Source organism: Peromyscus maniculatus, chromosome 8, assembly GCF_049852395.1.
Source record: "Peromyscus maniculatus bairdii isolate BWxNUB_F1_BW_parent chromosome 8, HU_Pman_BW_mat_3.1, whole genome shotgun sequence".
Taxonomy (NCBI): Eukaryota; Metazoa; Chordata; class Mammalia; order Rodentia; family Cricetidae; genus Peromyscus; species Peromyscus maniculatus.
Window position 1 is genome coordinate 1,445,274 of NC_134859.1, and position 25,014 is coordinate 1,470,287.

At 46.5% G+C, this 25,014-nt stretch overlaps 2 protein-coding genes across 6 annotated transcripts in view; one reads left to right on the forward strand and one right to left on the reverse strand.

Annotated features, from left to right (window-relative positions):
* The first annotated feature begins 3,168 nt into the window (after positions 1–3,168).
* LOC102919711 (group 10 secretory phospholipase A2) lies at positions 3,169–19,428 on the forward strand. Its single transcript, XM_006983884.4, has 4 exons — positions 3,169–5,277; positions 7,808–7,958; positions 9,327–9,433; positions 18,914–19,428. Exons 1-4 carry the CDS (start codon positions 5,220–5,222, stop codon positions 19,054–19,056), a joined length of 459 nt encoding a protein of 152 aa, XP_006983946.1. The 5' UTR covers positions 3,169–5,219; the 3' UTR covers positions 19,057–19,428.
* A 3,339-nt stretch (positions 19,429–22,767) lies between these two features.
* Bfar (bifunctional apoptosis regulator) overlaps positions 22,768–25,014 on the reverse strand; it is a 37,654-nt gene continuing 35,407 nt past the window's right edge. For 3 of the 5 annotated variants that reach the window (XM_006983886.4, XM_042283512.2, XM_042283515.2), the window contains exon 8: positions 22,768–24,281. In XM_006983886.4, coding sequence (XP_006983948.1) covers positions 24,089–24,281 — 193 coding nt within the window. In that variant the 3' untranslated portion in view covers positions 22,768–24,088. The remainder of the gene's footprint in view (positions 24,282–25,014) is intronic. The other 2 variants (XR_013053141.1, XR_013053142.1) reach the window with 1 other exon arrangement.

The window sequence follows — 25,014 nt, forward strand, 5'->3', positions numbered from 1 at the left end:
GGTTTTGAATATATACCTCATCCCCGGTTTGCTGCTTCCTCACTCTCTATATCTTGCTGCTATGAAATGAACAGCTGTTTCCACCTCCACACCCTTCCAACTTGATGACTCTCCCTGGCACAGGCCCATAATCAACAGAGCTGAGAACCCTGGGAAACCGTGAGCCAAAATAATGGTTGTCTCTTTAGTTTGCTAGGTGTCTTCTTACAGGTGGAATAACCACAACCCACAGAACCAGGACAGCTGCAACTCTAACTCAAAGGTACTGAGACTCTGCTCTCATCTACACAGTGTCCCTGCACCAAAAGTTACTTTTTGTCATTTTTATTTTTTTATGCTGGGAATAAAACCCACGGTCTCATGCAAAATTCAACTCAGTATTTCATTTGACACTTGTGACGACCAAACCACATGGAAGGGAATGAATTATCCAAAGTCTCCCAGGTTGTAGTTGGAATATGAACCAGGATCTGTCTTAGAAAAAACTTCATGCTGAGCCTTCTCTCAGAAGATTTCAGAAAGGCCATAGTAAGTAGACTCTATACATTGTTCTTCTGTTAGTTTTAGTTCTTCTGTATATTAGTCAGGAAAGATGGAGTTCTGATGCAGTGACGAACAAGCCCAATTCTCTTTTTTATTTTTATTTTTTGTTTGTTTTTTAAGACAGGGTTTCTCTGTGTAGCCCTGGCTGTCCTGGTACTCACTGAGATACACCTGCCTCTTTCTTCCAAGTGCTGAGATTTAAAGTGTGTGCCACCACTGCCTGGCTGCAAGTTTAATGCTCAAAGTTTTCCTACAACAAATATTCATTTCTTATGCTACAGAGATGACTCAACAGGTAAGAGAGATTGCTGATCTTGTGGAGCACCAGAGTTTGGTCCCAGAAGCCATGTGGGGAGGTTCACCATCACCTGGAACTCTCACTCCAGGGGATCCAACAATCTCTTCTGGTCTCCAAAGGCACCTGCACTCACATACACATGCCCTACTTAGACACGCAAATACAAACATATAATTTTTTATTTTAAAAAGATTTCTTTCCACCAGCCAGTGGTGGCACATGCCTTTAATCCCAGCACTTGGGAAGCAGAAGCAGGTGGATCTTTGTGAGTTCAAGGCCAACCTTGTCTACAGAGCGAGTTCCAGGACAGCCAGGGCTACACAGAGAAACCCTGTGTTGAAAAAAATTAGCAAGCAAGCAAAAAGACTTCTTTCCACAAAAAAATTCTTCATTTCCACAACAGGCTAATGGCTTAGCCTTTTGTGGCGGAAGGATTGATATACCCAGACACTTACTCCAAAGGTTCTGCTGAAAAGTGACCTAGGCTTCTTTCACCACATTTCATTGGTCAAATGACCTAAGACCCAGCCTGTTTGATGAAATTACCAATATTGCCAAAGATAAGACGTGCAGGCTACCCAAACATCAGGGGAAAAAAAATGTTTTTACTTATGTATCCCAGGCTAGCCTCTTAACTCAATATTATGTAGCTCGGCCTGCAGCACACTGGGGCTACAGGCACATGCTGTCCTGTCCAGCTGTTTTTCTTGTGTTTTCCATCAATAGTTCCTTCCCTGTCAATATCCAGCCGTTCTATAGCTACAACCCCCCCCCACCGGCATGCACACCTTTTTTCTTTTTCCAATGCTATAGGTCTCTCCTATTGAGCTACATCTCCAGCTTCACCATCTTTATAATCAAAAAATAAGTTTTTCTATTGCCCCCTCCGCATCAAATACTTCCTGGGAGGAATCTTTATGCCTAGATTGTCCACCAGAGGGAGGCCTGTACTATAGGGATTTCCACCAGTGCCAGGCCCTTTGCCTAGCTGTGTCTCCCATCCTTATACGTCTTTGGTTCCTGGTCTCACCACATTCCAGCCAATCTGGAAAGTTCATCTCAAATACCTGGCTTGGAGAATTTTCTTTGAGCCAGCCCTGAGGGGTGAGAAGTTGGTTGATTTCTGAGCTCTGTCTTCTCTAACTCAGCCAATTTCAGCCCCGGCTCTGACCACGAGGGCTTTAATCAGATTCATCAGCTTCCCTCTATGCCCTCCCCACCAGGCAACCCTCAAACAAAGAGAGGCAGGAGTCTGAAGTTTCTTCCATTTGTTCTCTAAATAGGTGCTTAGGAAAAGGTTTCTAGACGAACCCTTGAAGACCTGTTTGTGTTTAGTCTCAGGACTTGTTCCTGCATCCTGCTTTCCTTTGTGCCCCATCCTCTGCTCCCTGAATACACTTACAAATAATCCACCTTTCCAGCATCCTGGGCCAGGATCTGCTTTTGGAAAACAATAGGGCACCCAGTCTGAGACCAGGAGGCTCACGTCCTGGATACCCAAGTCCTTTGCTCCTAATGCCGTTGCCCTACTCACATCTCCACCCCCTCGCGTCTTCGCGTCTGTCCCCCCAGTCTGCTACACCACCTGGGCACACAACTGCACTTGGTCCCCTGTTGTACCCCAGTACAGGGCCTGCCCCTGAGGACATGGTGGTCAGTCCATGCTGCAGACTCAATGAATGAATAATGGAGAAATTGAACGATGTTTCTTTTCTTTCCTTGGTAATAGGTGTTGAATAGCCTCAAACACACGAGTAAGAACATCCACAGAGCTGCATATCTAGCTCTCTCTCTCTCTCTCTCTCTCTCTCTCTCTCTCTCTCTCTCACACACACACACACACACACACACACACACACACACACACACACACCCTTACCCTTGGGTTGGAAAGGACGTCAGTTGCTCTGGCTGGCCTTGAGCTCACTCTATAGCCTGGACTGTCATTGAACTTATCATCCTCCTGCCTCAGTCTCCCAAGCAGCTAGGCCTGCAGACCTATGTCACCTGGCTTGATTCTTCTTCTAACATTTTTTTTTTGTTTTTTGTTTTTTTTTTCTTCTAACATTTATTTAGCTGAGGAGTTGGGGGACATGGAGAAAGGTGGTTCTCTACTTCAAGCATATGGTTCCTGGAATCAAATTCTGGTCCTAAGGCTTGGCGGCAAATGCCCTTACCCTCTGAGCCATCTTGCTGGCTCTCAGCTTTCGGAGACAAGCTTTTACTCAGTAGCTCAGGCTGGTTTTGAACTCACTATATAATCTAGTCTGGCCTCAAATTCACAACAGTCCTGCTACCCCAGCCTTCCAAGAGCTCAATGTCTTTTCCATAGAGCAAAATTAAGGGAAAGTGAGCAAGAACTCCCAGGGGAGAGGCTCCAAGAGAGCAGCACCCTGAGTGATGATTCTTGGGGTACTTCACATTAGCTGGGCAGGAGCCCTGTCCCTGCTCTGAACTTCTGGTTCTTCCAAACTTCTAGTATCTTTCAGGTAGGACTTCAGTTTCAAAACAATGCCCTCCTGGAGCAGGTGGCTATGAGTGTTGAGGTCACAGGAGCCCCTGTCCTTTCCTAATGGTGTTGTACACTGAGGTTGTTACTTACATTTTCTGTAATTCAAAGACTTGAAGCATCTGAAATCCCATCTGTACTATATGAGAAAGCTTTTACTGAATGGTGACTAAGGGCCAGGCAGATCAGTGATGGCCACACAAGAAGCATGAGACCAGACTGTGGCCCAACTCTCACACTCCAGTCGGTAGATAAGGGATGAAGCCTGTCCCCTTCGAATTATTATAGCAGGGGCAAAGAGAGGTTGGATACTATGTATAATGAGTTGTAGTCATGGTTCCCCTACTTTTAATATGTAACATTTTTAGATGTATTATTATAGTGTGTATGTATGAGCAAGATGCATGGGAGGGCACAGTACAAGTATAGAGGTCAGAGGACAACTCTGTAGAGTCAGTTCTCTCCTTCCATCTTTCCATGGGTTCTAGGGCTCAGGCTTAGGTCTCCAGACTTGTGTGGTACCCTCGGAGCCATCCCACCCGCCCTTTGGCTTTTCATTTCAGAGATCCTCAGTATCTTTCTGTGACAGTGAATTGGTTGAGGGCCTAGGCTAAAACCTGTGTTGTGCTGGGTGGTGGTGGTGCACCCCTTTAATCCTAGCACTTGGGAGGCAGAGGCAGGCAGATCTCTGTGAATTAGAGGCCAGGCTGGTCTATAGATTGAGTTCCAGGGCAGCCAGAGCTACACAGAGAAACCCTGTCTCAAAAAATAAAACAAAACAAATCCTCCCCTCAAAAAAAAAAAAAAAACAAAAACCAGTCAACCAACCAACCAACCAAACAAACAAACAACAACAACAGAAACGTGTGTGGTGAACCTTCAAAGCCAGGGAGACCCAATTTCCCCTTGTCATTTACTTTTTATTTATTTATTGCTGGAGATAATTCTCACTTTACTAGAATCTGTTCATAAGGTATGGGTGTTTCCCAAGGTTCCACTCAGCTCAGGTAAGAAGCAAAAATTTGTGGCCTGCCTGGTCTACAAAGTGAGTTCCAGGGAGAAAAAGAAATGGGGCCTGATTGTGCAGTGTTAGCATCGGGGCAAAAGCAATGCCTCTAATGGTCATTTCTTTTCAGTAGAGAGCATCTGTTGAGTCCACTTCTCCAGAAGGAAACCATCCAACAAAGAGAAGCCTGGGGTAGACTGCATGGAATAGATAGTCCATGTGATGCTGGCAGGGCCTTCTGCCCTCCATGCCTGTCCTTTTTCTCTTTCCTCCCTCCTCACTCCCTGCCTCCCCTCCAAGACCACATTGTGATCCAGGTTGGTTCAGAATCCCCCACATCCTTCTGTCCCAGATCCCCAGTTCACCACCACCAGGGCTCCAGCCCTGTCTTTTACCAGAAATGGCTGCATGACTTTGGGCAAACTTTGACTACCTCAGTTTCTCACTTTGTGGTGGTATCACGGGGAGACTATAGAGAGAGAGTCAATTGCCACCGCCCCACAGGAGCACAGCTGCGGGCGTTGTAAAATGCTAAGGTGAATTAGCATTCCCGTGCTCTTCAACATCAACACGGCATCTTTTCACACCATGGAGGCATCCCCGGCCTGACCCCCTTTTATCCTTAGCACTCCATTTGGTGTCTGGATCCCTTCGGGGGACCAATCTGCAGAAGTCAGGGACAGACACTCCCCAAGACGCCAGGTGACCACGCCTGTTGGACTCCGCCCCACGGAAAGAAGGTGAGGTGGGGGCGGGATTGGAGGTGAGGGTCAGCAGGATTGCTGAGTGTACGACTAGCCTTTCTGGTCAGTCCCACACCTGCCACCCTCCTACGCCTGTGGGCTACCCTGTGCTGGCTAATAATGCTGCTGCTGCTGCTGCTACTGTTGCTGCTAGGACCTGGACCCAGACTCAATGAGGGTGAGTGACCAGCGAGGGTGGGTGACGACTGTCTTCCTCCAGCCCAAGTCAGATTCCATACCTCCTCATTTTTTCTCACCACCTCCAACTCAACAGACCCTTAAAGCACTCAGAAGCCTTAAAATCCCCAGTCCTTTCTTCAGATGCCTACATACCTACCTTCCCAGACACTCAGGAGCCCTGTCTCTGATTCCTTCCAGCGCCCTCCACTCAGGCATTCCATTCAGGAACTCAGCGGGTGACGGGGTGTCAGAGTCCTCCCTCCATAATCCCATAGTTACTGCAGTCCTCGCCAGCAGCCTGGAGCTCCCAGCCCCCCGGTCCTGAGCCCTCTTGAACTGGCAATCACTTGCCTTGTCTTTGGGGTCTGAGGTAAGACTTCCAGGCAGGACTCTGTGGGTAGGAGGATCATGGATAGGAATTAGACTCCTGTGGATGGGTGAGGAAACCCCCTTTAGAGAAAGGCTTCTCTTGGTCCTGGGGTACCTGGCCTTACCTGAGTACTGAGGTGAGGTGTGAAGCTTCTACTCCAGGACAAAATCTTCCAGATCCATGTCACAGATCCACCAGCTGGGTAGCACAGCTCAGGGATGCCTAGGACGACCCACATTGGGTGTATACCAGCATTGAGTCCTTGGGCCTGTACAATGCCCCGTGGTCCTGGCACTGCCAGTGGAAGCTGCCCACATAGACAGAGCAAACAGACCCCAGCCTGACCTGCCCCACCTATGTTAGCACAAAGGGAGTGTTTTGTTTGGTTCCAAACCCAGTGCTGCTGTCTGTCCCTCACCTGGGCCCTTCATGGCTGTTCCAGCCTCTGTGACAGCAGAGTGGCTAGGGGCGGAGTGGGGGGAGCTGGGCTATGGTTTCAGGGGACAGTGTTGGAGTGGTTAGGCTAGGAGTGTCTGACCTGGGCTTGGTGGCTCCTGAGGTCAGCAGACCTTTCCTAGAAGCCTTTCTGTGTGTCAGAATATGCAGCTATGTGAGTCAGAGATCTGTTCTGGAAGAGCATCTAAGCAAGAAGAGCACTCCCACAAGCAGGCACAGCATGGGCCACCTGTAGAGTAAGTAAGGCTTCTGTGAACTGGCTGAAGAGAAGGCAGGGGCAGTCGTGTGATGGGCCTGACTGGAGGGACGGCTGGGTTCTGGAGAGGTAGGAAGGCTTGGGGGTCAAGCTTTGGATCTCCACTGGGATATGGAGTACTGTGGAACTGGGAGCTTCACCCTGAATCCATGGGAACCATGGAAGGCTCAAGGCAAGTGTGGGGACTGTTGGAAGAGGGCAGGCTTCTCATCCAGAAAGGAAAGTGTAGACTAGGCTGGCCTCAGACTTCTATCCAGCCAAGGACATTCACTTCTAATCTTCCTGCCTCCACCTTGAAGTGCTGGTGATTACGGGTACAGGCTACCATTCTTTATACAGTGCTAGGGATGGAAACCAGTGTATGCCAGGCAAACCCTCTACCACCCGAGTTAGAGCCCCAGTTTCTTTAAATTCAGTTTTCTTCTTATCGGAGACACCTTGAGAAACCCCTCTCAGCCTCTAGTGTGGTACTTGAGAGAAAACATGATTGGATTTAACTTTAGTGTGGAGCCCTTAAATAAGTCATTATGATGGAAACATGCTCTAAGTGACAGCCGAGAGCCATGGCAGCCCAGGGCCAGGCTGCACCTCCACTGTCCTCCATCCTGGAGTGGGGGAGGGGAGGGTGCGGTGGACACAGACACTCTGCAGACTTGGGCGTTTGGTCCTGCTCTCTTGCCAGTGTCCCCCTTAGCTCCACTGCTTGAGCTGGGGGAGTTTGGAGGCCACTTTCCCCAGCTGGTCCCTTTTTTACCTTTCAAATGCAGGGTTTACTGTTGCACCCATTGAGTACCACTAGAGGAGTACCAGGACCCAGAGAAATGGCTGGACTCAGGCTAAGGAAGGAAGCTGACCTTGAGGTGAAAATAAAAGTTGATATATAGGGTCCTAAGCCAGAATCTTAGAGGAGGGTAGAGAGGCTCAGAGACTCAGAACCCCCAGACAGCCTCCTTTGTGCAAGGATGTTCTTCAGCTTATCTCTTATGACAAGCAAGCACCTAGCAAATCAGCATGATAAATATTGAATGCACAGCATGTAGTCTGACTGCATCCGAAGGGGCAGAGCAGTGAGAACCAGGGCATTCTAGGGAAAGAGATCAGCCTGTGCAAAAGTCCACTGCTGTGGTCTCTCCTATACTGTGCTCTACAACTCATTTTTCTGCTCACATTGCCTTGAAGATCTGGATTGTAATGGAGTTTGTAATGTGCAGAGCACCATGAATGCCTTGTCCAACTTTATTCTGAGAGTTGACGCCACTCTATCCCGAACTATGCAAATGAGGAAATCAAAGCACAGAAAAACTATCATTTGTCCAAGGGCACACACCTAGAAAATGGGATGAAACCCAGACAAGTTAAAACATCTAGATCCTTGTCAGACTAGTGCCCTTCACTAGGGATAGGGAAGCTCTGACCTTGAAGCTCTGACCTTTGTTTATCCCTCAGCAACAAGGAGGTCACATGTGTACAAGCGTGGGCTCCTGGAACTGGCAGGAACCTTGGATTGTGTTGGTCCTCGATCACCGGTGGCCTACATGAACTATGGCTGTTATTGTGGCCTGGGTGGCCATGGAGACCCACGTGATGCCATTGACTGGTGAGTGTACACTGGGACTCAGAGTACAAGATCCCCCAACTCCTAGGACAGCCAAGGCCTATGAGGGAAAACCCCAAACTGAAGTCAGGTTTGAACTAGGAAGATCCCAGAACCTAGCATTACCCTGTATATAGAGGGGTTCCTGGGTTCTGGGGTCAGTAAGAGGCATCTTGGTAACAGCTAACATTTACCCTGATGACATCACCTAGTAATAACATAAAGCTATCTAGACTATTTATTGTACAGCCACGGATCTCTGAGAATCCTTAACAGTCCCATTTCACAGATAAGGAAACCAAGCTACAGAACCATCAAATTGCTTATCTGGGCCAGCACAGAGCATAAAGAATACCCTGTGAAAAGCCTGCCCCAAGAAAGCTGAGAGCCAAGATCTTTCTGTGACATCCATCATGGCTCTCCTCAGGAAGAAGCATGATGCTTATTCCCACTTGATAATAAAGTCCCTGGGGCTCCCAGAGACCCAGACACTAGCCATTGCCACAAAGCTAATTCAGTGATCAGTGTAGAATATGGTTACCTCCTCCCTAGCTGGAGACAGAAACATGTTGGCTTGCCCTGGACCTTGGGTGCATTTCATGACAGCCAAGTGCACTCCTACACTCTGGCCGTCTGGTTCCCACACCATCTTCAGAAGTGTCTCTGCAGTTCCTACCCCCAAGAAGCCTCCCCTGAAGCTTAGCTAGGGCTGCCACCTCCTCTGGACTCCGAGAGCCCCGCTGGCTACCCCACATCACGTAGCTGATCTGCCTCCCTCTACAGACTGGAGGCTTTCTAAGGACAAGGTTGGAGCTGACTGCCTGAAGCCTCAGCTGAGTGTTGCAAGGTGTGAGGGCAGGTGTGGGTGTCTCTCAGGGAACTGTCCAACAATAAATGTTTACTGAAGTTCTACTATATGGCAGGCTAGCTGGCCCTGGAGGACACTGTGAGGAAAGGAGATGATAGGGTTCCACAGAGTTCCAAACGGTATGAGGTTTATAGTGAGAATTCATGATCAACCTTCCTGGTAGGAGGGAGGTTTTATGACAGGGTGTGACAAGACATACTCCTAGCCTGAGGAGAGAGAAGGAGGCATGATCACTTCTGGGTGGAATCTGGTGCCTGGGGCCATTGAGTTGTCCAGGCAGAAGGCACAACCTGGACCGAGGAAGGAAAGGGAGCTCAGAGTTACAAGGAGGCAGGCAGGGGCAGGCCAGGTAAGGTCAGGGAGCAGGGCTGGTCAGCCAACCCAGGATTGGTACTATGAGGGACCCCATGTCCATCAGAGGCCACTAGCCCAGCCCCGGTCAGATGGGGGCACCAGGAGTTCCCTCTGACACAGCTATTGCTCTGCCCATGCTGCACCCCCAGGTGCTGCCACCATCATGACTGCTGCTACTCTCGAGCTCAGGAGACTGGCTGCAGCCCCAAGCTAGACCGCTACGCATGGAAATGCATCGACCACCGCATCCAGTGTGGTGAGTGCCCCAAGTGTCCCCTGGGCATCCTGCAAGATCCAAATGGCTTCTGTGCCCTGGTAGTAAGGTACCACAGCTTCCAGCTCTCCATCGACCACATGATAGTGTTACCTAAGAAGGGACCTTCCACACCAAGCCCTTGGAACACACATCCATATTTCTCCAGTGTCTGGACAAAAAGAACAAGAGAAATGACACGAGGTGTAAACAACTGAAAAGTCCATCAGGAGGGAACTGGGTGAACATGCTCACGTGTCCAAACTGCAGACTATGCTCCAACATGAAGAAAGGATAATGTAGAACCATACATTTGAGAGCCTGTCTGCAACAACAATAACAACAAAAAACAAACAAGCGAGTAGAAACTTCAATTAAAAATGTGATCTATCGAGCTGGTGAGACTATGTATGTCCTTCTCTTCCCTGTGCTGAGGACAGAACCCAGGGCTTCCTTGGCTGGTGCTCTACTACTGACCTAAATCCCCAGGCCCCGAGGAGGCTCTTTCTTTCTCCTGCTTCAGCCTGCCAACTCTTAGGATTACAAGTGTGTTCCACCTAGGGAGAAGGGAGATGTTTACCTTAAGGCACTGGGTAATTGGGAATGTAGCTCAGGGTGGGGCACTTGTCCAGCTGTGGGAACCCCGGGCACTAGCACTAGGGCTCAGTGGTGCCCTTCCATTTATAGTTTTCTTTCAAAAATCACAAACAGACTGTGGGCAGTGATAGAGTTGGGGCAGTGGGGCTCAAAGCAGGCACTCGGCTTCTTCTCCCTGTTCTTTCTCTTTTTCTATTTGTGACGGTACTAGGGATTAGACCTGGGCCTCAAACATGCTAAACAAGTGCTGTCCACTGAGCTACATGGCCCTAATTTTCTCCTTTTTCTTTTTAATTTATTCTTTTGTTTTTTTTGAGACAGGGTTTTTCTGTGTAGCCTTGGCTGCCCAATTGCTTTTTTCTTTTAAATGAGAATAAACACAACACAAATTTTACTGCTTTAAATAATAATAGATAATAATTAATTATTATGATTATTTAATTATGAGTGTGTCTGTGTGGGCATGTGCACCTGAGGAGTGCTTGCTCTGGCTTTCCCCGCTTGGTCTAGGAAGCAAACTTAAGTCCTTTGGAAGAACAGGAGGTACTCTGAACCACTGAGTACCATCTTGTCATCTGTCCAGCCCCAGATTTCATTGCTTCAGCTGGGTTTGGAATGCAGTAGCTCATTGGTAGATCACTTACCTAGAATGTTAAGGCCCTGGGTTCCATGGCCAAACTGGAAAAAAATTATCATTTGAAAAGAAATTTTATTTTTAATTTTTTATTTATTTTATTTTTTTGTTTTTTGTTTTTTGATTTTTCGAGACAGGGTTTCTCTGTGTAGCTTTGTGCCTTTCTTGGAACTCACTTGGTAGCCCAGGCTGGCCTCGAACTCACAGAGATCCGCCTGGCTCTGCCTCCCGAGTGCTGGGATTAAAGGCGTGCGCCACCACTGCCCGGCATCAAATTATATATTTTTTTTGTCTTTTTTTTTTTTTTTTTTCCAGAGCTGAGGACCGAACCCAGGGCCTTGTGCTTGCTAGGCAAGCGCTCTGCCACTGAGCTAAATCCCAACCCTATTTTTAATTTTTGAGCTTCTAATTTCATCGTGCCTTCCTTCCCTTTCCCCCTCCAAACCTTCTCATGTACCCATGCCTTGCTCTCTTCCACCGTTTTAAAGTGAAGAGCAAGCTGGCAAGATGGCCTAACAGGCAAAGGCACTGGCTGCCAAGCCTGAAGACCTGAGTTTGACCCCAGGACGCACATGGTGGGAGGAGAGAACTGCAAGTTCTCCTCTGACCTCTGTGCGTGTGCATGCACACACACACACACACACACACACACACACACACACACACACACACGAGCTCAAAATAAGTATAGTAAGGATCTAGTGCAGTCTTGCCAATACTTGTGATTTCTAGTTCACTTTTCTTTCTCTTTTCTTCCTTTTTATTCTTTGTTAATTTTTGGTTGGTTGGTTGGTTTGGTTTTTTTGTTTGTTTTGTTTTGTTCTTTGTTTTTCCAAACAGCTAGGGTTTCTATGTGTAGCCCTGGCTGTCCCGGAACTCATTCTGCAGACCAGGCTGACCTCCAACTCACAGAGATCCTCCTGCCTCTGCCTCCAGAGTGCTGGAATTAAAGCTGTGCGCCAACACTGCCCAGCTTCATTTGCTTTTTTCTAATAAATCATCAACACTATGTTTTCATGTGCTTCTTGGCTGTTTTTGTATCAATTGGAGACATGCTTATTTGAGGACTTTACACATATCTCAGACAGTTTGTATGTCCAGAAATAACAGGTTTGGCCCACCCACCTCAAGCTGACCCATAGGAGGATTTCTGGTGGTTTGATAAAAGCCAGCATTCCTCAGGAACTTGTGGAACATGTTTTCTGTCCACCAAAAGTAGTCACTTCCCTTGCCTCTGACAGAAGGTACATATGGCTCTCCACTGACATACTCTCACAGCAGCCATCAGCATATCAAAGCCCATGCCTGCTTCCAGGCTCCTACAGTCCCTATTCACAAGTACCCATTAAATATGTCAGAGCCCCACCTAGGATCCTGATCCTTCACGACTTCTCCTACCCTAAACTCCCAGGCCGGCTCCAGCTTTCAGGTTTCCCTCCTAGCAGCTACTCATCCTCCTTATATCCCACCATTCTCCTTTTCTCTCTCTCTATTCTTTGCTCTTCTCTCTTTTGCTGTCTCCATTTTCTCTCCCACTCTCTCACCTTCCTGCAGATATCCCAGTTTTGTTTGTTTGTTTTGTTTGTCTTTGCTCTGGACTCTTATTCCAGATGCCTGAATATTCTCTTTCTCTCATCCATAACGAAGACCTCCCCCAAAGGAGCAACCTTTCAGCAGTTTCTTTACTGTGCCCTCTTGCACACAACTTTCAACAGAATTCTTTTTGCTGTTGTGCATCTTTCTCGTAGCTGTGGCTTCTGTTCTGTGGGTTGTCCTCCTTTTCATGATGACATCCTTGATACAAATGTTTTTCATTTTGCTGACATCCTAGTCAGCTATTTTGTTTATTGTTACCCATGTATTTGATGTTTTAAGAATCCATTGAGAAACACAGTATAGCAAAGGTTTCCTTCTAATAGTTTGAGATTGATGGCAATGGTCCACTTTGAGTTTTCTTGTGTGTGTGTGTGTGTGTGTGTGTGTGTGTGTGTGTGTGTGTTTTCGAGACAGGGTTTTAATGTGTAGCTTTGCGCCTTTCTTGGAACTCGCTTGTAGACCAGGCTGGCCTCGAACTCAGAGATCTGCCTGGCTCTGCCCCCCGAGTGCTGGGATTAAAGACGTGCACCACCACCGCCTGGCTTGAGTTAACTTTCATAAAACAGTAGGATAGGTCTAACTTCATTCTTTGGCATATTGTGATCCAACTGTCTCGGCACTGTCTCCTAAAGAGGCATCTTTCCTCTCTTGGACAGCATCAGCACCTTTGTTTTGATTACTGACCCTGGATGGGTGACGGCTGTGTCTGTCACGCTGAGCAGCGTTTCCTTACCTGGAGTGCTGCAGAGGTGAAAGAACTCAGCGTGTGTGTGCGTGTGCTGCTTTCCCTCTTCGTGTTCCTCCTTCTGAGTCTCCACTAAAACCCCAGCTCTAGAGGCAGAACGGAACATGAGCATCACGGGAGGGTGGCTTCAATATTCCCTGCTCTTGGCCCTGTCTCCCTAGAAGGAAGGCAGAACTGGTAGTGTAAAGTTGGGGTGGGCCAGAGGGCTCAGTGGGTAAAGGTGCTTACTGCCAAGCTTGATCCATGGGTTCCACATAGTAGCAGTATGAAAAACTAATATGGTGTATCCACCATCCCCATCCCCACAAAGAAAATGATCCCACTAGGCGGTGGTGGCACACACCTTTAATCCCAGCACTCAGAAGGCAGAGGCAGGCAGATCTCTGTGAGTTCAAGGCCAGCCTGGTGGTCTACAAAGTGAGTTCCAGGAAAGGCACCAACACTACACAGAGAAACCCTGTCTCAAAAAAAAAAAAAAAAAAAAAAAAAAGGAAGGAAGGAAGAAAAGAAAATGATCCCTTCGAAACCAAAATAAATAAATGTATTATGTATGAGTGCTCTACTTGCATGTATGCCTACACACCAGAAGAGGGCATCAGATCCCATTATGGGTGGTTGTGAACCACCATGTGGTTGCTGGAAATTGAACTCAGGACCTCTGGAAGAGCAGTCAGTGCTCTTAACCTCTGAGCCATCTCTGTGGGCCTAAAATAACTCTCTTAAAGAGTAAAGTTGAATCACTGTGGAAATGTTACATCCCTTTTCACATGCTTTGTACACGCAAGGCAAGCACTGTACTCCAACTGAACTATATCCTGTTCATTTTGTGTTGGAGAAACAGACCCAGGGAAAGAAGTGACTCGTCCCTGAACTACTAGCATGGGCAAAGATGTGAAGTGACTTTGTGGGGAAACAGATCTTACAGCTTTCCTAGCCTCCCTCCTGTTTGCGGGTCCCCAGTTACACTGTGGGATGGTGTCCACAGAAGGTTTGCTGCTGGAGTCTGCTTGTTTTCAGAGCTCCTTCCCTGAGCCACACAGAAAGGCCCAAGGTGTCTGTTATGCATTTGCAACAAAAATATTCTGTTATTCTGTTTAGGGATATTCTGAACATAGCTGTTTATTTAATTACAAGTTTGGCCTGTTTTCCATTTATGGGTCTGACAAACATATTTAAAAAAAATTCAGCCTATAATAATATTTACTAGTAGGCTTTAATTTATTTATTTATTTTTATTTTTTTATTTTAATTTTTTGGTTTTCAGACAGGGTTCATCTGTGCAGTCTCTTGGCTGCCCTGGAACTCAGTAAACCAGGCTGACCTTGAACTCACAGAGACCCCCTGCCTGGCTCAGGCTTTATGTCTAACCCATGGGAGCTAGTTTTCCTTTTCTTGATATATTATTTACTTTTGAGATAATCATTTCATACCTTAGTGCAGGTTGACTGGCCTTGAACTTTCCAAACTTCTGTCTCAATCTCTAGATTGCTGGGAATACAAGTATGCACCAGTGGCCTGACTCTTGAACTTCATTCTTTAACAGTGAGGACCCTCTGGTGGAGCTCAGGCCACAGAGCAATGAACTTGTCTTACTTTAGAAAGCCTTTCTTGCCCGAGGAGAAGACTTTTCCTAGGTTGGAATCCTGGGTGACTCCTTCCCAGGTCTGTGATCTTGGCTAAGTAATCCCTTTGAGCCTCATTTTTCTAGTCAGTAAAATGGGAATGATAAAACATAGCTGTGGGCTGGCAAGATGTCTTAGGGGTTGAATGTGCTCTCCTCCAAGCCTGACAACCTGAGTTAATCACCAGGACCCACATGGTAAGAGGAAAGAACTGATTCCTTCAAGTTGTCCCCTGACCTCCATAATCTCTCTGTCACACACATGCACAAACACAAAAAATAAATTAAAAATATAACAAAACAATTTTAAAAATGATAAACTTTGAAAAACACAGTTGTTGGGTTCGTATCAGCACTGGAAATAATATAGGGATCTAGTTTATTCTGTCAACATTGTCTCTCCCTCCCTCCTTCCCTCTCTTTCCTGTGTGGATGAATGCACATGCCACAGCGTGTGTTGTCGGAGGACAGCCTGAAGAAATCAGTTCTCCTCTTCCACCATGTGGGGCCTGGGGATCAAGCTCAGGCTGCCAGCTTGGCGGCAAGCACCTCTCCCCATAGAGCCTTCTTGCTAGCCCCCTAATGCTTAAAATTTTTTATTTTATTTTTATATGCATAGGTGTTTTGCCTGCATGTATTGCTGTGCCCAGTGCCCAGAGAGGTCTGAAGAGGGCTTCAGATACTGAAACAGAGTTAGAGACTGTGGTGAGCCAGAGGGTATGGGGAATCAAACCCAGGTCCTATGTAAGAACAAGTGCTCTTAACCTCTGAGCCATACCTGCTGTAACATGGACATAGTAAACCTCAGAGCACGAAGCATATTGACAGGAATAGGTGACTCCATTTGTATGAAATAGTAAATCTCTGCAGACTGAAGAAATGAGTAATTACTCAGAGGATCAGAGATGGGGAAATGAGGAGTGACTGTTTAAGGTGTAAAGTTTCTTTTGGGGTGATGGAAATGAAGAATTAAATAAATGCTAACAATGTGAATGTACTCAATTTAACTAATTTGTTTAATCAATTACTTAATACCTAGTTAATAAGCTGTCTTTTTTTCATATGCATTGGTGTTTTGCCTGCATTTATGTCTATGTGAAGGTGTCTGATCCCCTGGAACTAGAGTTATGGACAGTTGTGAGCTGCCATGTGGGTGCTGGGAGTTGAACCCAGGTCCAGTGGAAGAACAGCCAGTGCTCCTAACCGCTGAGCCATCTCTCCAGCCCCAAGCTAACTGTCTTAATTAATTACTGTTATTACTGTTGCTATGATGAAATATTATGACAAAAGCAACTTGGGGAGGAAGGGTTTGTTTGGCTTACATTTCCACATCACTGTCCATCACTGAAGGAAGCCAGACAGGCACTCAAACAGGGCCGGAACCTGGAGGCAAGGAGCTGATGCAGAGGCCATGGAGGGGCGCTGCTTACTGGCTTGCTCAGCCTGCTTTCTATAGAACTCAGGACCTCCAGCCCAGAAACGGCACCCCCCACAATGGGCTGAGTGCTCCCCCATCAATCTTGAATGAAGAAGATGCCGCGCAGGCTTGCCTACAGCCCAGTCTATGGAGGCATCTTCCCGTTTGAGCCCCCTCTTCTCCCGTGGTCAGCTTGCATCACGTTGACATAAACCAGCCATTGATAATTCTTTTGCAGTGCTGGGTTGAGCCTAGTGCCTCATGCATGCCAGGTGAGTGCTGCTGAGCTACACCTCAGCCCCCAGATTAACAAGCTCCTCTGCCCTCCTTTCTTTAAGTCAGTCTTGCTATGTGGCCATGGCTGGCCTGGAGCTTGCTCTGTAGACCATGATGCTCTCAAACTCCCAGCAGTTAAGAGCGTTCATTGTGTGGTTGCTACCATGACTTTCAAGACAAGGCCTGCCTCTACCTCCCAAGTGCTGGAATTAAAGACGTGAGCCACCACACTGTATAAAACACAAACTTCTGTAGGCTTTTGTTTGTTTTTTGTTTTCTGTTTTTCGAGACAGGGTTTCTCTGTGTAGTTTTGGTGCCTGTCCTGGATCTCACTTTGTAGACCAGGCTGGCCTCGAACTCACAGTGATCCGCCTGACCTGTCTCCCGAGTGCTGGGATTAAAGGCGGGCGCCACCGCCACCACTGCCACTGCCACCGCCACCGCCCGGCTTCTGTAGTTTCTTGTCCAGCCCTGGGGTACACGGTGTCCTGGTTTGAGCTCCAACAAGCTTGGCAGCTCCTTCCCAGGACCTTGTTGTTTACAGCCTGCTTGGCCTCTCTTCCCTCATCCCCTCTTGTCTACAGCTTTCCTCTGTGGACATCCTTTAGTCTCTACTGCACCTTTCTTGCAGCTTCACAAACTACCCTTCAGGGCTGCTTACCGAAATGATGACCCTGCCCCACCTTCCACATGCTGGAATTACAGGTGTGTTCCACCATGCCTTGTTAGGTGTATAGCTAAATGCACATGAAGTGAGGCATGGAGTTACATGCCTGTAATCCCAGTACTGGTGAGGCTGAGGCAGAATGACTGCTTTGAATTTGAGGTCAGCCTCAGTTACATAGTGAGTTTGAAGTCAGTCAGTGTAAATGGACATTTCCTGTCCCTACCTCCCAGTCCCAAATATATACACAGAGGCTTAAATGAATTATAAATGCTTGGCCTATGGCTCAGGCTTATTACTCACTAGCTCTTACATTTTAAGTTAACTCATATTCCTTATTTACGCTCTGCCACATGGTGGTACCTTTATTAGCATTGCATGTTCATCTCCTGCTCCCTCTCTGTCTGCTGGCAACTCCTGACTCCTCCCTTCTTCCCATCATCCTTAGTTTGGTCATACTGCCTTATACTTCCTGCCTGGCTACTGGCCAGTCAGCTTTTTATTAAACAATTTGAGTGATAAGTCTTTACAGGGTACAAAGAGATTATTCCACATCAGGTCAGGGCTACATAATTCCTTCCTTCACCCTCTTTCTCTTTTTGTGGTCCTGGGAATCAAACCCAGGGTCTCTTGCATGCTAAGCAAATGTTCAACCACTGAGCTACAGTCCTAGTCCTAAGAAGGACTTGGAGAAAGGAGACAGAAAGCATAGTTGGGAGCCAATAAATCTTGAGTATACATCCAGTGCCAAGCCTTGTTTTTACTACTTTTATGTATATGTGTGTTTGCCTGTGTGAATGTATGCCACATGGGTTCTTGTCCAGCGAGGGGGGGGGAGCGAGGGGGGCAAGGGGGGCTACTAGAAAGCTGTCAGGTGTCACATAAGTGCAAATTATAACCTGTTCTGCCCAAGGTGGCCAGATCCCCTGCAGTTGGAGTTACAGAAAGTTGTGAGCCACCTGACATGGGTGCTGGGAACTTACTTGGCTCCTTCAGAAGAGCAGCAAGTGCTCTGAATTGCTGAGCCATCTCTCCAGTCCTAACTTTTATTTATTAATTTTGGTTTTCATATAGGGTTTCTCTGTATAGCTCTGACTGTCCTGGAACTTTCTCTGTAGACCCGGCTGGCCTCAAACTCAGAGATCTGCCTGCCTCTGCCTCCCGAGTGCTGGGATTAAAGGTGTGCACCACCACTGCCCACCTAATTTTAAATTTTTGAGTCAGGGTCTCATGCAGCCCAAGCTGGCTTCAAATTTACTAGGTAGACAAGGATCACCTTGACCTTCAGATCCTTCTGCCTCCACCTAAGTGCTGGGACTACATGACTGCCACCATGCCAGTTCTGGTGCTGGAGATAGAGCCTAGGTGTTGCATGCTAAGCAGCCATGCTGCCAGCTCAGGGTATTGCCAGCTCTGGGGTGGCACTGTGTAAAAGCCTTACAAATTGGAGAATGATTTCATTCTATTACTTTCTACTTATTTTGGTGGTGGCAGGAACAGAACCCAGGGCTTCAGTCAAGCTAGGCAAGTACTCTACCAATGAGCTATACCCTCAGCAGTGTTCCTGTTTGACATAAAAGTTAGACAAGGTCACAGAGCTAAGAGCAGGAACTCCAAATCTAGGCCTGATAGTTGCCAGGCATCCAATCTTATCTGAATGGATTCCTAAGTGAAACAGGGTAATATTGACACAGAAGAGAAGCCAGAAGCTTGTTCCTTTGACAAACCAAGTTCCTTTCTCGTGGAAGTTAGCTGTCACTGCTGCCTCCTGGGGTGGTCTTGTCCAGCAAGGGGGGGGGGCTACTAGAAAGCTGTCAGGTGTCACATAAGTGCAAATTATAACCTGTTCTGCTTCTGGCTTTACTGACTTACCTGGCATTTATTCTCAGTGTCTGTAAGTCTCTGCTCTAACCTGTTTCCCTACTTCTTCCAGGACCTGCAGAGAACAAATGCCAAGAACTTCTGTGCAAGTGTGACGAGGAGCTTGCGTACTGCCTTGCAGGAACAGAGTACCACCTGAAATACCTCTTCTACCCCTCGGTTTTATGTGAGAAGGACTCACCCAAGTGCCACTGATAGGCTGGTCTTGAAATGTTCGTTTGCCCAGGAAATGAAGTTTGCTTTCAGTAATGAACAACTTCATTCAATTTCTGCAGGAGGTAGTGGGAGCCAGGTGATAAAGCCTTGTGTTTGCTTTCTCCCTCCATTCAGGAACTTGGGACTGTTAGCCTGTGGAGTGGCTAGTTTGATGAAAGCTGGGTCCTGGGTCTGTCTTATACAGCCACCACTGTGCTGTACTGCTATCAGTTTTGAAACAGTGTGCTATCTTCTAACCTGCGGTTGATGGCTGGGGGTCAACTGGGGATGAACTCCTGCTTGTAGGCTTGGCTGTGGTAATAAGATTGCCACGTGATACACCTAAGAACTGTTACTATAATAAAAACATTCCCTACCTTTCTCAGTCTTGGGTAAAATTTACTTCCTGAAAGCTAGGTGTGGTAGCACACGTTTGCAGTATTCTGCTGGGAGGTTGAGGTTGAAAGGTCACCTGAGCCCAGGAGTTTGACACTATCTTGGGTAGGACAGAAGACTCTGTTTCTAAAAGAAAAAGAAAATTATTTCCTGGGCTAGTGGTACAACTGTGTATTAAAGCATATGTGTAGCACGCTTGAGGTTCTGAGTTTGATTTCCAACATCTCAAGAAAAAAAAAATCAAAAGAAAAGAAAACGTAGAGCAATATATAAAGCACTAAAAAGTGAAACCACCGGCCAGAAGAATGGCTCAGTGGCAGTGGTTAACAGTCCTTCCTGATCTTCCAGAGGACCTGAGTTTGGTTCCCAACATGCATATTGTCTAGCTCAATGGTTTTAACTCTGGCTCCAGAGAAGCTTGACACATCTGGCCTCTGTAGGTACCTGCCCTCACATGTACATGTGCCCACGTGCCCCCCGCCCCCACCACCAATTAAAATCTTTATAAAGATAAAGCATTCCCAAGTTTTGGAATACAAGAAGGAAGCTTTTGCTCTCTCTGCCTGCTTACCCTCACTCTAGATCACAAGTCCATTCCTTCACTGGCTTTAGAGCCTACTTCTTTGGAATTCCAGTGTATACTGAAGATCAGCTGAGACATCCAGCCTTGTAGACTGAGCAACTACTGGATTCTTAGATCTTCCATACACAGGCAGTCATTGTCAGAATAAATCCCCTTTCTATAAACAGAGTTCTGTTACTCTAGAGAACTCTGACTAATACAGATTCTGGTACCAGATGTGGTTCTAGAACAACAGAAGTATAAGGAAGAATCTTTCAAGTATCTGAAATAGACCTTTCAAGTCACCAACACCTACAGCTACCAAAGTCTCTCCAGTTACTGAAGCCTTTCCTGGGAGCTTGGAGAGTACTGAAAGCCCATGCTGTGCACTGTATTACAAACTTAAGGAGATAAATGCATTTTATTTTCCTGATTCACCAGTTGTGAACAGTAATGGAATTAGTGGTGATTCTGTATACAAAACTTTTGAGCCGGGCAGTGGTGGCACACGCCTTTAACCCCAGCACTCAGGAGGCAGAGCCAGGTAGATCTCTGTGAGTTCGAAGCCAGCCTGGGCTACAGAGTGAGATCCAGAAAAGGAGCAAAGCTACACAGAGAAACCCTGTCTTGAAAAACCAAAAAAAAAAAAAAGCATTTGTATAGATACTTGGTTTTTTCCTCAATTTCTTTATCATGTGATATAACAACAATTAAGAGAATATCAATGGTTATCATATTTAAGTTTGAGATACTAAAAGAATGTCCCTCAAGGGACACTACTCAACATTTAATGTGTATTCGGTTGTACAAGTGATAGTTATATTATGATAGGCATAATTATGACTGGCTAAATATATAATGCATTTGTTAATTGTATGTGGAATAGTTATGTTTAGGTGTTATGACCTGGCTGTTCTTATTTGTTAATTAATCATGACCTAAGGACATATGATTATGTGTCAAGTTAACAAGGAGTAGATTTGTGATGGCTATTCTTGGTTGTCTCCTGGACCTAACTAAAATCCAAAAGTGTTAGACACACCTATGAGAAATTTTTGCTTAATTTGAAGTAGGTAGATCCACTTCTAATCCAGACCTTGGAGATAGGAAGACACCTCAAAGGTGACATCCTTTGAGGATCCCCCTTAATTGGGATCCTGAGGTGGGAAGACACAGCTTTAGTCTGGGCCGCGCCTTCTGCTAGAAGCCTGTATAGATGAGGAAGAAGGAGGTCCTTTCTTTGCCTGCCCGACCTTGCCTTGCTAGCAATCTAGTCCTTCAGTAGCATCAGAGCCTGTTTCTTTGGGATTCCAGTGTATACTGAAGAGTAGCTGAGACACCCAGCTCACCCAGTTGGACTGCACCACCACTGGATTCTTGGACTTTTCATTCACAGCCAGCCATTGTTGGATTAGCTGTCATCCAACAATTTGTAAATCATTCTAATAAATCCCCTTTATATATGTGTGTTGTGTGTGTATGTGCACTGTGCTTTTCTAGTTTTAGAAGATGTAATTAGGACTATGCCCTATTATTTTCAGTCTTTTTCTGTCATAATTTTTTAAAAAGATTTATTTATTATATATAGTGTTCTGTCTGCATGTATCCCTGCAGGCCAGAAGAGGGCACCAGATCTCATTACAAATGGTTGTGAGCCACCATGTGATTGTTGGGAATTGAACTCAGGACCTTTGGAAGAGCAAGCAGTGCTCTCAACCTCTGAGCCATCTCTCCAGCCCCTGCCATAAATTTAATGCCTCTTAAAAAGCAGTATTAGGCTGAGGGTGTGGCTCAGTGGCAGGGCACTTGCCTCACCACAAATAAAGCCCAGGGTTCCATCTCTAGTACTGCCAACTTTTGGATACCAGAGGCATCTCCTATTGTCAACTGTTTCTTAGGATCTGTATGAAGAAATTTTCCTTTGGGCTAGGGGATGTCGCTAAGTTAGCAGAGTGCTTGCCCTTCATGCACAAAGCCTAGAGTTCCATCACTAACACCACATAAAACTGGGCGTAGTTACATGCACCTGTAATTCTAGAGACCCAAAGATCAGAAGCTTAAAATCACCTTGGGCTATGGAACCAGTTTGAGGCCAGCCTGGGCTATATAAAGCTCAGATTTGGAGATGTCTGAATGTTTCACATGGACACCTCCATTTTGATGTCACTAAGCCTCCCTGGAAGGGTAGGAAGACTCAAGGATTAGAGCAAGCCTGTGGTCCTGGTTGTGAGCATGCCCACTCTAATAGAAGCTGGAGCACCAGCCCATCTGGTTGCTGTAGGCCACACCTCCTCTTTCTCCAGAGCAGATCTGGGCATTGCTCATCTTTGAGATATGGTATTGGTGTACATGGGGTCAGCATGGAAGGTCATAGGTGGGAATGGGATATCGGGAGGCTGGCTACTTATGGTCTAACCTGGGCACTACCGAACCTAGCACAGCCACTAATCACTTTTGTCAGTCACCCTACTTCATCACGGGGAAGAAAAGCAGGAAGGAATCTCCAGGGTTGTCTCCAGGAATGCACAAATGCTACCGTGTGCCTGAACCACAGAGTTGCTGTCTTATGTAGACAAAATCAGGGGGCGCTGGGGCTCCATGAGAAAACTGGGAAAGAACATTTTTCCTTCACTGGAGAGATCACTAAGCAGCATCTTGGTTCAACACCCCACTCAATGTGATTGAGTCATAACACACCAAGCAATGCATGATTTTTCTTGTATTTCCTCAGCAATCAGATTTCTCTATAGAGGTTTTATTTGTATAAAAATCTTTAATTTTTATTTCAAGTAATTTCCCAAACTTTCAAATGCAAAGTTTAAGTGAAATCTTAAAGGGTTAATGAGTTACAAAGTCTATCTCTCTTGCTCGCTCTCTCTCTACACACACACACACACACACACACATACACACACACACACACACACACACACACACACACACACACACACATTCTCTCTCTCTCTTTTTCTCTCTTTGGATTTAAGCTTGTTTCCATAAGGCCAAAGCTGACAAGCTCACACTCTACACCTGCTGTGTCCACACTGGCAAGAAATAAATGTCACCCTTCAGCTCACTCCATATTTAGGATGGCAGCACTTGGTATAATTATACCCGATGCTGTACTTCAGAACAGGACAATAAAGAGTATGTATTATACGATGTGAGAGCAGCTTACAAAATGTTTCCTTGAATAGACTATACTGGATTTATCCTGCAGATTAAAATTTTTCAAAACAAACCCCACGCAGTGCTCTCAGTCACCCGACTAGGCTCAGCCTGATGGGAATCCGATTCAGCTCCCTGCTCACAGAAAGGAGAACTGAATTTCCAATGATCAAAACAGGAAACAAGACAGCTAGCTATCATTCTCTCTCGGCCTGAAGCTTTCTCTGGGTTTATGCTGAAACCTATTCACTACTCAATAAGCAACTGTGATTGAATTCTGGGTTTTCCTCTGTCTTTTGTATATGTAACTATCCATGCCTATGACCAAACTCTATATACTTGTTTTCCTAAACTTGACCCACAGGACAGGACTGGTCCCAACAAGCCTGGTTTCGGGGGGCCTGTCAGTCCATGAGGTTAAGGCTAGTAGACCACGATGGCCTTCTCTTTTATTTTCATTTGCTTTGAGACAGGGTTTCTCTGTAGCCCTGGCTGTCTTGGAACTCTCTCTGTAGACTAGGCTGGCCTTGAACTCAGAGATCCTCCTGCCTTTGTCTCCCAAGTGCTGGGATTAAAGGCGTGTGCCACCACCTCCAGCCTATGGAGGTCTTCTGACATGTCACTCTGAATTATGTTCACGACCTTCCATCCAATTGGCCAGAGTAGCCTGAGCCTTCTAAGTACACGTAAGAAGAGTGGCTGAGTATTAGTCAAAGAGTCCCACCTGACCTGGGTAGCAGTCAGATGCCAAGGTCCAAGAAACAGAGGAGGAGGGGACCTGGCTGAAGCCTTGACACAGAGGCAGCACCTTGCTTTACCAGGGGTAGAAATGAGTTCCTTGCCTCTCTCAGTGTCACAGCTTGGATGTCACGGAGACTCACGGGCTCTCCTGGACCTTGCTGCTGATCATAACACTTGGGTTTCCAGACGTCGGACCTCCTTGACCACCAGATCAATGTTAATAATTGGGTTGAAGTACAGAGCCCAGTAAAACAAACAGTTGCAGACAAACTGAGGAATGAGTGGCCAGAACATGGCCACGAATAGCCCCTGCGTAGACACTTTCCAAAAATGGCTCCACATCCTCTGGGGCACTGTCCTGAAAAGAAAAGAAGAGTGGTGGAGGGCAGGCTTGGACATGGTGGGGCACTGAGGGTGTCTGCCCCGTCATCTCGTCTGTTCCCACATCTGGAGAAACACCTCTGCCTCACCAGTACTCATTTTTGTTGTTGTTTTTTGTTTGTTTTGTTTTTTTAAAGACAGGGTTTCTCTGTGTAGCTTTGTGCCTGTCCTGGATCTCACTCTGTAGCCCAGGCTGGCCTCGAACTCACAGAGATCCACCTGCCTCTGCCTTCCCAAGTGTAGGGATTAAAAGCATGCATCACTACCGCTGCCGCCGTCTGGCTCATCAATATTAATTTTATGTGTGTTGGTTTTTTGCCTGCATATATGTGTGAGGGTGTCAGATCTCAGAGTTACACATAGTTGTGAGCTGCCATGTGTGTGCTGGGAATTGAACCCAGGTCCTTGGGAAGAACAGTTAGTGCTCTTAACTGCTGAGCCATCTCTCCAGCCCCCTACAGGCCAATCTTAGACATTTTCTCAATTGAAGTTCATCTCTAGCTTGTACTAAGTTAACAAAAAACTAGTCAGCACAGGATCTTACTATTGTCTCAACCCTGTTACCTCCTGCCTCAGGGTTCTGAGTAGCTGGGACTATAAGCATGCACTATTGTGCCTGGCTCTTTGTGTTGTGCTATGGGATGTTCTGTATGGCAAATGTGTTGCTCTGATTGGTCAATAAATAAAACACTGATTGGCCAGTGGCCAGG